Below are 12735 nucleotides of genomic sequence, written 5' to 3'. Positions count from 1 at the left end.
CTTGCATTAAAAAGTTATCCAAAGTTTACCTTAATATTTTTAGTCAGTTTGATTGATGTAAGTTGAAAAGTTTATTTGATTCATTTAAAAAATGTAGGACAGCAAGAATTTAGTTTACTATGCAGAGAGATTATATATGTTAGCATTTTAAATCAACTCAGAACCCGACGTATTAAACGTAACTTGGATACAGAACTCAACTCATCCTGCAATACTAAATAAAGAGCTGGAACGATTTCTACCCTGAACGGATGTACAAAGCAAGAATATTAGAAATTCTAAGTGCTGACAGTTGAGCCAATTTGGTTTGGTTAGTTACGTTGCTGTAATGTAAAAGAGGGGTACATTTGAATTTATTAGGTAATCAGCAAGTATCAATTTTTAAGTCCTTTTATACAGTTTTTTTCCTTTTTTTGGGTGAAAAAACCTTTCTCAATCCCGAGACATTGAAAGTGAAGTGAAGGAAACAAAAACACTGTCAAACCATTCCATGTGATTTCTGCGTTTCTACTGTAATCTTACAAAGCTCAAAGAACACTTTTTTTTCAACCAAATAAACACTGTAATAAGATTAACCATAAGATCACAAATTTCTAATAATTTCCAAAACATGACAACAAAAAGATTTAACTGGAATAGTTTTTGCAATAAGCCAGCAGTTCTCAATCCTGGTCCTCACGGCCCCATTGCAATGCATATTTCATACGTTTCTCTTACCGCTTCAGTGGTTTGTTTAATTTGACTGCAAGTGCCCTGCGAATTGGACATCACAGGATACTCTGCCATGATAGCAGATTGAACATGTTCAATTCAGAGAGTGACATGCACAATGTGATGTCTATGCTAATCACATGATTACGGTTAAATGACTCTTCACAATACTTTAATAATACAAATACTGCAAACAGTTGAAGTACACTTCCAAGTTCGGCTGATTTCCCATTTGTAGAGGGTAGAGAGCAGTGAACACTATGTAGGGAACAAGTCGATCTCAACACAGTTGCTTCATTGAGTGTTCATGTAATGAGCTGGTTATTAAATCAGTGTTAAACAAAGAGACATGCAAACTAAGCAGGATCGTGATTGAGAACCTCCTAAAACACACATAAAGGGATAGTTCCGGCAAAAATCATTAACCATTTACTTGTTTAAGATCTTTATGAGTTTATTTTCTTTATATTTATTTGTTTATTTTATATATTTATTTTCGATAAAAGGTATTTTAAAAAATAATGAAAACCTGTAACCATTGCCATCCATAGTATTTGTTTTTTCTCACCACACTTAAAAAAATGGATTCATTGAATTTCTTTAAGCTTTAAGGCTGAATTTAAACAAAAAATAAAATTTAGTAATGTTCAACTTAATTTGTTTGTTTAAATGAATCCCATGTAAAATAGCTTGCAACTGTTACCTTAAAAAAATAGCAAATCCAATAAATATTTTTAGTGTATGGAAGACAATAGTTAAAGGTTTTCAGCTTTCTTCAAAATGACTCATATACAGGGTTTTCATACACATTTTTACTACAAAAATTCTATGACTTTTCCAGGACTTTCAAGTCAATTTTCATGACCTAATGTTTCTTGTAATGTCTACATATACGTGGCAAATCATAAGAAAAACAATGAACGCTTAAATTTATTACAGCATATCATAAAACACGCAACAATCTCTTTAGTTTCAATTTATTTTTATATTTATGTAAAATAGATGGTGCTTACACAGCTCTAATGATGTGAGAGCATGCTTTTGGCCAAGAAAAGCAGTAAAAACAACTAACCTCCCTTTCATACAGATATTTGTCAAACTAATTTTATATGATGTTAATAGAGTGTTAGAATAGTAATAGTAGATAAAACTACTTCTATTGTAAAGCCGCGATCACACTGAACTTTTCGCTCCATAGACTTCCATTTAAAGGCATGCGAATGCAGCAGACCAGAAACACAAGCACGTGCGACAAGTTTCGCATTTCACTGCATTAAAGTTCAAGCTTGGTGAATTCGTACCTGCGGAATCGCATCAGGTGATTGTGTTAGACCAATAGAAGATCATTTAAAATAAGAAGTTTAAAATATGGAGCAATCGCTCACTTTTAGTAACGTCTAATCATATTGTTTAATACAACCCAAGCTCATTCTGGAAACGTTGCCCCGCGGACGTTTCTGGAGACCGCGATTTACGTGGCCGGAGGTACGCAAGGCCGCGTTTAGTTTTTTTCGATCGAACGCTGCGGGGCGGTGTGGCGCCGCTCCGCCCCTCCTCTTCGCGCTCGCCGGCCGACGGCTCGCCTCCGAGTGGAGGGCTTTCCCGATGCAACCAGTTTGTCCGCTTAGCTCACAGCGTTGCGTCGGCGGAGCGGAGGCCCCTGAGGAGGAGGAGGAGGAGCCGGCCGCGGGGACGACGACCGGGATCGAGTCCGAGGAACAGCTGTTCCGGAAATCAGGTAAGACGAAAAACGGAATCCGAAAAATAAGGGCGAGAACGCGGCGGGATCCGAAAACGCGGTCGAAATCGAAGACGAGGGCTTTTGCTTTTTTTTCTGGACGGCTTTTGAGAACCGTCGCTCGGGTTTAGGGAAGGAGGAGGCCGATCCGGCGGCTTTTCGCGTGAGAACGGCGCGCGCTCCCGAGAGGCGCCCGAGACGCGAAAAAGCGCGCACAGTGGCCTCTCGCGGATCCGCGAAAACAAAAACCACTGGAATACGTACCTCCCGGGACGTAAATCGCGGCATGCAGAAACGTCCGCGGGGCTACGTTTCCACAATGAGCCCGGGTTGGTTTAATACCACTCCTTTTCACAGCGATGTGCGACAGAAATTTGCAAGTACAAGCTCTAGTTTGACCGCAGCTTAAGTCGCTTTGGACAAAAACGTCTGCTAAATGACTAATGTAAATGTAATTACATGACTTTTCCAAAATCTTGTGGGTTTTTCTGTTTTTCCAAAACTTTTCCAGGCCTGGAAAATGCAATGTCAAAATTCCATGACTTTTCCAGGTTTTCCATGAGCATATGAACCCTGTATATAACTGAGTAAAGAAACTCATTGAGAGAGAGTAAATAGTATAATAGTGAGTAAATTCATTTTTAGGGGGGAACTCCCCCTTTAAGGAAAAGCATCAAGACAACATCCAAGACTATATAGTTAGTAGTTACCCTGGGGACTTCTCCATAGGATTTTGTACACCAGAATGGCCTTACTTAATGTAGTCTTCTATTGTGCATATACGATAATGGTTTCAGCGTGTGAAAGTGTAACCATTATCAGTGAGATAAATGTGTTATCGCATGATAATGTGAGCATTAGCGGAGCAATCAGTCGGAATGAGTGTAAACACAGCTAATAAGGCTGGCTGGTTGCCTGTACGGTTGAAGTCACTCAGCTTGGTTAAAACTGTTGAGTTGAGATTTGTATGGGGCAGATCAGTATTACAAAGAGAGGATAGAAAGGGGAGCACATGTAAATGCTCAGACCGAACGCTCCGCTCCACCCGTGGCCTTAATCCCAACCCCACAACCTCTGAAAGGGCTTTTGAGGAGAACCTCACAATGACCTGATAAAGAGCTGATGTTGACAGCTCGGCGATGGGCCAGAATTAGTGTTTCAGGGGTGACAACTTTGTGAGACCGGGTACGGGAAGTACTCCGTAGGGAGAAAGGGTCAATCTCCCATGTGACAAACAGGGTGGAAGTGCATGTGTGTGTGTGGGAGGGGGGGCGATCTGAATTTCAGATAGGCTTTGGATTGGGTGTGTGTGTGGGTGGATTTACTTAACCATTCTTTGGGGACAAAATTCCTCCCACAAGTTGTCAAAATGTGACAAAAGCTGCTTTTCGAGTGGTTTTCAAAGGTAAAAACTATTATTAAATTTAGATTCTGTTGGAAACAGATCATGCGTAATAACCTGACATTGATTAAAGACATAGTTCACCCAAAAATGTCACTTATCTCACATTTTACTTGTTTAAAACCTATTTAAGTTTTGTTAAATAACAAAAGAAGTTATTTTAAAGAATGCTGGATGGTACTTGTTGACGATAAAAGTCAATTGGTTCCATCATGGATTTTTAAAATATCGTTTTTTTGTGACTCTTAAAAGTATAAAACCAGATGAGGCAGAGTAAGTGGTGAGGTAATTTTCATTTCCGGGTGAACTACCTATTTAAGAGTGTGTCCTGTAATATTTTAGATGTTTTACAACTGTTCAAAAGTAGTTTTTATTATTATTTGTATTATTATTTTTTAATTTTTAATTTTATTGTTTATGAAAGTTCATTATTTTCAACAAGGCTGCGATGTTCATTCATTCATTCATTTTCCTTCGGGTTAGTCTCTGATTTATCAGTGGTCACCACAGCGGAATGAACCACCAACTTTTCAGCATATGCTCTTTCAGCTACAACCCAGTACTAGGAAACACCCAAACACTTTTGCATTCGCATACACACTAATTCACTATAGCCAATTTAGCTTATCCAATTGACCCTTTGCTAAGCCACATCCGAAAACCGCCACACACCAATCGTGGATTAGCAACCGTAGCTACGCGCAGGAGGTCTGTCAATAAAGCTAAAAGTCTAAAAGAGCGGGGTTAAGTTGGTTTTGTTTTTGATATTCCTGACACATTCAGTGATGGACGGCAATAACACCTCTTACCCTAAAACGATCTAAACTGTTTCTTACAAAAATACAAAGCAGGTTATGTTTCCCAGCTGCCTTTTTCTTTTTCTTTTTTCGCTCAATATTATGAGCACTGCTCCGTTTAAGCCTTCCCCATAGTAGTCATACTAATATCAATCTTATTTCCATCTGTTTCAAGCTACGGATATTTGAAATTACATAACAACAGAACAAAACCGAGACAAACTGAACACTTGCAATCAATATCCTTCACCTGCAGCTCTTTTTCAGTAATTTGTATCCCTCATGCCCATGCCAGAGCTAGATTTCACTTATGTTTTCGTCGGTCTGTTAGAGATTTAGTCATTGGTGATGATGTTATGGCAGGTTAGTGTCTGCTTTTATATTTGGTGTCGGATTAATATTTGCTGGTAGGGTAAATCTATTTGTTCCTTTCTGCTATTTATACTTTGATTTGCATTTCAATTGATTTATTTATTCCACTTAACTGCAAATTAGAATAGAAACTGTATAAAAAGCACACAAACAAACTGACAGTAAAGGTACTGTACATTGTAATGGGTCAATGATGCTAATATTTGGCACAAATCCATCAATTTCTCCTTTCTGACTGCTCTTTCTGTGAATGAATTATGTAGAAGCGCTGTCCACTATCCATATTTCATTGCACAACAATTAATCTATCAGGCTTTTTGGCTAAAAAAAAAATATCATGGTTTAATTAGTTATTATTAGATTACATTTATATTTTACCCATCCTGCTGTGCATGAACTAAACTGTTGAATGGTCAGTGTATGAGGCGGCTAGGCTTTAGCTTCAATTCTGATTAAATAATTTTCTAATCTGTTGCCTATTATGTGGTGAATATACCCCTGTAATGCAAACTGCAGTCCTTTTTTGTCTGGCTTTCTCTTTTTTTTTTTTCACACCTGATTGCCAAAAATTACTAATTATATCCATGGGAATGTCTGACTCCGGTGCATACACATTGTAATAGATGTGCCAGGCACAAAAGCTTGACAGGCGTAGCAACAGTAACTAAGGAGGGCGGGGCTTAGCAAAGGGTCAATTCGCCTATAGCGCATGTCATTGGACTGTGGGGTAAACCGGAGCACTCGGAGGTAACCCAGGCGGGCACGGGGAGAACATGCTAGCTCCACACAGAAACACCATCTGGCCTAAACTAGCAACCTTCTTGCGTACCACTGAGCCACCGTGCCGCCTCTAAGCTGCTTTGTTTAATCAAAGTTACAGTAATACTGTCAAATAATATTAGAATGCAGATTTCAGTTTTAACTCCTGTGATAACAAAGCTAAGATTTAGCATCATTAAATCATCATTACATCTTTAGAATCATGTTATTTTTCACAAGTTATTTTGTTAAGATGGTTTGGTGGTCAAGTAACTTTTTTTATAAGCAATTTAAAAATAAAACTTTAATAATTTTAGGGATGATGTGACATTAGAAAAATAAAGAAGAATTGTATTCTTTAAGACTTCTTATAATAAATTTACAAAAATTTTATCAAAAGAACACTTAAAAGTTATAATATTATTACTAACTATACTATTATTATATTAGAACAATTAACAGTGTTTTGAATCACATTTTCATTTGTGTTTTACTGTTTTACTGTGTCTTCAGATCTTAAATATTTTTTTTGGGGGGGGGGCTATTTTTCTTTTGTTATGTCATATAATAAGATATTATAATTACATTTACATTTAGATGCACTCAAAATATATATATATATATTTTGAGTCATTTTTCTTAAGTAAAATGAGCTGAAACCACACAATTCTTGAGATTTCATTTTGGGACAACTTAATTTTTTATGTTCAATCCATGTAAATTTGTTAAAAGTGTTAAGTTAACTTGATCGATTTATGTTGGGTCAACATGAATGAATTATGTGCTACCCTGCATTTTTTTACAGTGTGTAATCATTTAGCAGACACTTTTTTTTTAAGCGACATACAATTGAGGAGGCATTCAGTGATTCAACAAGATTGGGCAATACACACAAGAAGTGCTCAATATATGAAATATGACATTTCAAATATTTCATTATATGTGAAATATCTGAGGCTCAGTGGTTAGCACTCTCGCCTCACAGCAAGAAGGATCACTGGTTCGAGTCCTGTCTGGGGCAGTTTTCTGTGTGGAGTTTGCATGTTCTCCCTGTGTTCACGTGGGTTTCCTCCGGGTGCTCCGGTTTCCCCCACAGTCCAAAGACATGCGCTATAGGCGAATTGGGTGAACTAAATTAGCTGTAGTGTATAAATGTGTGTGTGAATGACAGTGTATGGCTGTTTCCCAGTACAGGGTTGTGCTTGAAGAGCATTCGCTGCGTAAAACATATGCCGGAATAGTTGGCGGTTCATTCCGTTGTGGTAAATGAGGGACTAACCCGAAGGAAAATTAATAAATGAATAAATATCTGAAACTCCCTTCTCTTTAATAACCAGCAATTTTTTCACTTTCTTTTCAGATCCATGTAATTTTAGATGTTGCTTCACTGTTTTCCAGTGTTTGTGTATGGTTTGTTTATTTGCTTGGTCAGTTTGTTTATATGCTTATAGGCTATAGGATTATATTTGCGACACAATTCTGCGTGCGATAGATCGTGTTTTGAGTGTGCTTTGACTGCATTTGCAGAAGTTGATGGCCCGATCAGATTTTGTGACTGTATCCCATTTCTGAGACTGAGAACAATAACAATATACAATATACAGCGGATAAAATAAGTATTGAACACATCATGTTTTTTCCTGGGAATAATATTTCTGAAAGGAGCTTTTAACATGGAAATGAACTAGGTTTTGGTAAAAACACAAACAATACAAACATACAAAATAAAACAAAACAAAAACAGTCTAAAAAATGAGTTGTGTGTAATAACAATGAAATGACACAAGAAGAAAGTACTGAACTACTAAAACATGTTTAATACTTTATATAAAAGGCTTTTTTGGTCATGGCAGCTTAAAGATGCTTCTCATTTGGATCATGAAGTCACGTGCATTGCTCAGGTATGAGTTTTTTCACAGACTTCAACAGTGTGTAAATCTATCAAATCTGAGCTTTAGTTTGTATTTTATATCGGACTCAGGTCAGGTCATTGGCTGGGCCATTCTACAGCCTGATTTTCTTTCTCTGAAAGCATTTGAGAGTTTCTTGGCTGTGTTTTGTTTCATTGTCTTGCTGAAATGTCCAGCCTGGTTTTATCGTTATCCTCCTGATAATGTTGATGTTGGACTAAATCTGCTAATAATAATTTACAATGATAAAGGTAAGAGGGTTGCTGAAGAGCTACTGAGAGATTTCAGCTGCTGTCTGGGCTTTTACTGCTTTTTTACACCTCCCTTTCTTCATGTGTTCAATAATTTTTCCCTGAGTCATTTCATTTTAGTATACACAACTAAATTTATAAGCTAATTAGATTTGTTTTCTTTGCATAACTATATTTATCTCATTGTTTCCAACATCTGGAGAAAGTTTCAAGTCAACGGCACCTTTAGAAATAAGTTTTCTGAGAAAACTGGTGCCGTGTTCAATGTGTATTTCCCTCATTGTAATTAATAGTCAGTTATAAAAGTCTAAGTATAGTCAATTATGAAAGTCTAACAAGTGGTAATAATTCTACTCTGTCTTATATTCCTAATCAGAAGTCGTCCGTAATGCAAGAAATACTGTTATTGGTTTTCAAGCCAACCAATCATTTCAGGGCAACTGTGCAAATCCAAAAACAAATAAAACTTTAATTGCAAAATTGATTTTTGCTTGCTCAATATGTGTTCGTTTTTTTTCAAAACAAACAATTTTCAACAAAAAAACTGAGTTAATACGAGTGCAACAAGGAATTTTATGTGCTCAAAACATGATCTTTTGTGCACAGAATTGTTAATGTACATGCAAAAAGCCATTTTGCATGCTGAAAACATGATCTTTTGTAAGTAGAATTGTTAATACATGTGCAACATGTCATTTTGTGCACTTAAAACATAATCTTTTAGTGCACAGAATTGTTCATTTACATGCAAAAAGCCATTATGCACGCTCATTGGTTAACTAATTCGCAGTTTGTGTTTGTGTGTGTGTGACTGTGTATCTCACCTGCACTCACACTGGTTGTGTTCAATGAAAGGCAGCTGCACAAGTTCATGCTTCATGTACGAGGTCTTCATGAGCTGTGGAGTTTAACAGAGCAGGAGTCAGATTTTGTCCACACACAAACACACACACACAGCCTGTTCCGCATAGTAATGACTTCATCTTTTATCTTTCGATCTCTCTATACAGTACGTGACCAGGATCCAGTCTGATGCATTACACTAGAGACTTCATCTCCACATGGTGAATATGTATGACTAACTCATGCTGTTTGTCCTCTGTGTCGTTTTTCAAGCATGTCTAAGCTCAGATAGCAGGTTTGATATCTTGCATGTTACACAGTGTGTTTGTATGGAGTTACTTTGCCCTCTAAAATCTGCATTATCGGCACAAATACTGCAATTATAGTTATTTTTAGACAAATGCATCATCAAACATGTTTGTGTTTGAGCAGTTTTAAACAACCTGATCTGCAGGTGAGTAATTTGAGCATTGCATTCTGTATCCTTGATGTGCATGTAAAATTGTACATGTATGTGTGAAAGGATTGTGTGAAATTTTGTATGAGATGTGAAAGAGGGCAGCACCCGCAACTTATTTGCTTTTTTTTTTTTTTTTTTTACAAATAATTTTCATTGTAGAATAAGAGTAAAATACATTCTGTGGTAAACATGATGTTGTAAACATTTGATCTACAATTCGAATCGTTCTGTAACAAAAACAGACGTTCATGTATGTTTCTAATAAGCATTTTAAGAATGTTTGGAGTGTTAGACAATGGGCCCTATTATACACCCGGCACAATAAGGTGCAAGACGTGTTTGGTGCAATTTGTTGCTATTTTCAGACCAGCGCAGCCCTTTTGTGCCATGTTGTTTAAATAGCAAATCCATTTACGCCACTTTGAAGACTCGTGGGCGTGCTGGTCTAAAAAGGAGGTGTGTTAATGCATGTTGTTGCGCTGCTATTTTGAAGAACTGAAATATACAACGCCATTAACTAACTAAAAGCTGGTCTAGGATGCACAGCAATACACAAATATCTTTACATATGAACAAATTTAACGATTAAATGTTACAAAAAATATCATTTTTTAAATAAATATAAAAACCACTACCTTCATGCCTTCTTCATTTCAGAGGGGCTTTTCTCAGTTTATTCATGGCAATTTGCACTTGTATAATGGTAGTGCTATTAGCAGTATTATTTAATATATGCATATTTATATTTGTTTTAATAAAAACAAGCTTAGATTTGTCCACCTGTCAGGTTTTGGAGACGTCTGCATCACCATATGGGGCATGAGAATAGGACGTGTGTTTGGATATAACTCAGTTGTTTGATCACACTTCATTATTATTGTTCATTTATTCGTTTGCTGGAAATTAGAACTGAATTTAGAAAAAGTTTTGAAACATCTTTTTGTGCTTAACAAACTAAATTAAATATTTGTAGGCTAGTGGTTGTCTTCAGTGGAGTGAGTTTCCTCCGTTTCCTTGTCCACGAAAGTAAAGGAGTAAAGTAAAGAGTAAAGTAAAAATGAAGGAAAGAGGCCAAATGGAGGAGGCTCGTTCTTTATCCTCGCGCTGCAGATTATCTGTTTAACTGTTTTCTCAATGATGAAGAGTTCAGTTTTTCTAATTACAAAGTCCTTCATGTAAATAGCAAATGCCCCGTGGTACCAGGAGTTTCGGGAAATCTTCACCCTGGCTGGAGTGTTTTTTTTTTTTTAGAAAGTTTTGGTTTCAGTCACCCGATACTTCATTTTAGTGTAGACCAACAGCAAAACTGTTTTGAAAATACCCGTGTTCATGTGGACAGGGTCTCAGTATAGGCGATAGTGAGGGGCTGCTGCCGTGTATTTGTTTTCATTTATTCATTTTCTTTTCAGCTTAGTCTCTTTATTAATCTGGGTCGCCACAGTGGAATGAACCACTTAACCTAATCCAGCGTATGTTTTACGCAGCGGATGCACTTCCAGCTGCAACCCATCACTGGGATACATCCATACACACTCATACACACACTACCGACAATTTAGCTTACCCACCCAATTGACCTGAACCTCATGTCTTTGGACTCATGGGGGAAACCAGAGCACCCGGAGGAAACCCATGCCAACACGGGGAGGGCATGCAAACTCTACACAGAAATGCCAACTGACCCAGCCGGGGCTTGAACCAGCGACCTTATTGTTGTGAGGCGATTGTGCTACCCACTGCGCAACCGTGCTGCTTGTATTTATCATTGTTTTTACATTATTATTAAAGTTGTTTAAATGTTTGCTGGTTTCCACCTCTTTCTTCCCTTTAACAATGAGTTTCAAAACTTGTCACAGAGAGCAACCAAAACAATTGTACAATGTCATCCAACAATTTAGCTGAATGGATCACATGACAAAAAACGTACCATTGTTTTCAAAAACCTCCATATTCACAGTTCACACTAAAACATGAAACTGTAATTTTCAAATTCATCCACTTTGGGGAGCATTGTCGAAAGGTTGGCTTAAAATGGCATCTTAGTGTGTGTGGTCATGGTCAAACAGAGATTTTCTTTTTTTTAGCGAAAACCTATTAGTGTGGACATGGCCTGAGTGTGTGGAATTTACAATGTCAAACAAAATATCCAAGTATCATCAATTACATTTACCACATACATATCTTACTTTGCTCTTGAATTGCAAAAACCCTATTATCAAAACCAATGGTTAATTCTTGCAGGAACCAGTGTTCTGTGCTTTAATGTCAGTGATATATGTACTCTATATATAGCACTGTATATATTACCATTAAACAGTCAGGGGACAGTAAATTATTAGCCCCCCTGTTTATTTTTCCCCCAATTTCTGTTTAACAGAGAGAAGATATTTTCAACACATTTCTAAACATAATAGTTTTATGATTAACTGATTTATTTTCTCTTTGCCATGATGACAGTAAATAATATTTTACAAGCAAATTTTCAAGACACTTCTATACAGCTTAAAGTGACATTTGAAGGCTTAACTAGGTTAATTAGGTTAACTTGGCAGGTTAGGGTAATTAGGCAAGTTATTGTATAAAGATGGTTTGTTCTGAAGACTGTAGAAAAAAATAGCTTAAGGGGGCTGATATTTTTGACCTTAAAATGGTATTTAAAAAAATTAAAACCGAAAATAAAACCAAAATAAAGCCAATAAGACTTTCTCTAGAAGAAAAAATAATATCAGACATACTGTGAAAATTTGCTGAATCTGTTAAACATTATTTGGGAAAAAATTAAAGGGGAGCTAATAATTCAGACTTTAACTGTATATATGTATATATATATATATATATATATATATATATATATATATATATATATATATATATATATATATATATATATATAACCACACATATAAATTTGTGGTTGTGGCTGGAAGGGTATCCGCTGCGCAAAAAACATATGCTAAAATAATTGGTGGCTCATTTCCGTTGTAGGGACTCCTGATAAATAAGGCACTAAGCCAAAGGAAAATTCAATTGATATATAAAAAGCCGTAAAGTTTTTAATAAAATTAATTGTAACAACAACTATTAACATTTCTGAAGAATTATGTGACACTGATAACTAGACATTTCTCATCTCAGGTATTATTTACATTTTAGAATACATATAAAAAGAAGTGATTTATTTTATTATTATTACTATTATTATTATTTTTTAATAGTAATATTATTATTATTATTTATAATAATAATAACATAACAAGCAATATTGCTGTATTTTTGACCATTCAAATATACTTCATTGCAACTTTTTACCATCGCAAACTTTTAAAAAGGTCCCCAACGCCCCATTCACACGGGGCTTCAGCGTCAACGCTTGACTGAAGGCATGTCTAAAGTTGGGGCTGAATCGATCGTCACAGCAGCGTCAGCCAATAAAATTCAGTCAGCAATAGGCCACTGTCTAGCTGGTGTATTTGCATACAGCGATCTGATTGG

General features: G+C 36.4%; 1 protein-coding gene and 1 long non-coding RNA gene across 12 annotated transcripts in view; one reads left to right on the top strand and one right to left on the bottom strand.

The window, feature by feature from the left end:
- The window catches only part of LOC147840767 (uncharacterized), a 25736-nt gene extending 13677 nt beyond the window's left edge, over window positions 1-12059 (top strand). Inside the window, exons 2-3 of the long non-coding RNA XR_015507174.1 lie at window positions 8951-10601; window positions 10803-12059. This is a non-coding gene — a long non-coding RNA (uncharacterized LOC147840767). The remainder of the gene's footprint in view (window positions 1-8950; window positions 10602-10802) is intronic.
- vegfba (vascular endothelial growth factor Ba) overlaps window positions 1-12735 on the bottom strand; it is a 64887-nt gene that overhangs the window by 22946 nt on the left and 29206 nt on the right. For 4 of the 11 annotated variants that reach the window (XR_015507095.1, XR_015507094.1, XM_087281217.1 and 1 more), the window contains exon 4: window positions 8765-8838. Coding sequence is in view for 2 of the 11 variants with exons in the window: in XM_087281217.1 (XP_087137343.1) it covers window positions 8765-8838 (74 nt within the window). In the remaining 9 variants the exon portion in view is untranslated. Of the gene's footprint in view, window positions 1-4268; window positions 5797-6839; window positions 8839-12735 lie in introns of those variants that run through there. The other 7 variants (XR_015507098.1, XR_015507096.1, XR_015507099.1 and 4 more) reach the window with 7 other exon arrangements.

Source organism: Danio rerio, chromosome 14 (assembly GCF_052040795.2).
Source record: "Danio rerio strain M-AB ecotype USA chromosome 14, GRCz13ab, whole genome shotgun sequence".
NCBI classification, from domain to species: domain Eukaryota; kingdom Metazoa; phylum Chordata; class Actinopteri; order Cypriniformes; family Danionidae; genus Danio; species Danio rerio.
This window is presented reverse-complemented; position numbering and strand designations above follow the sequence as displayed.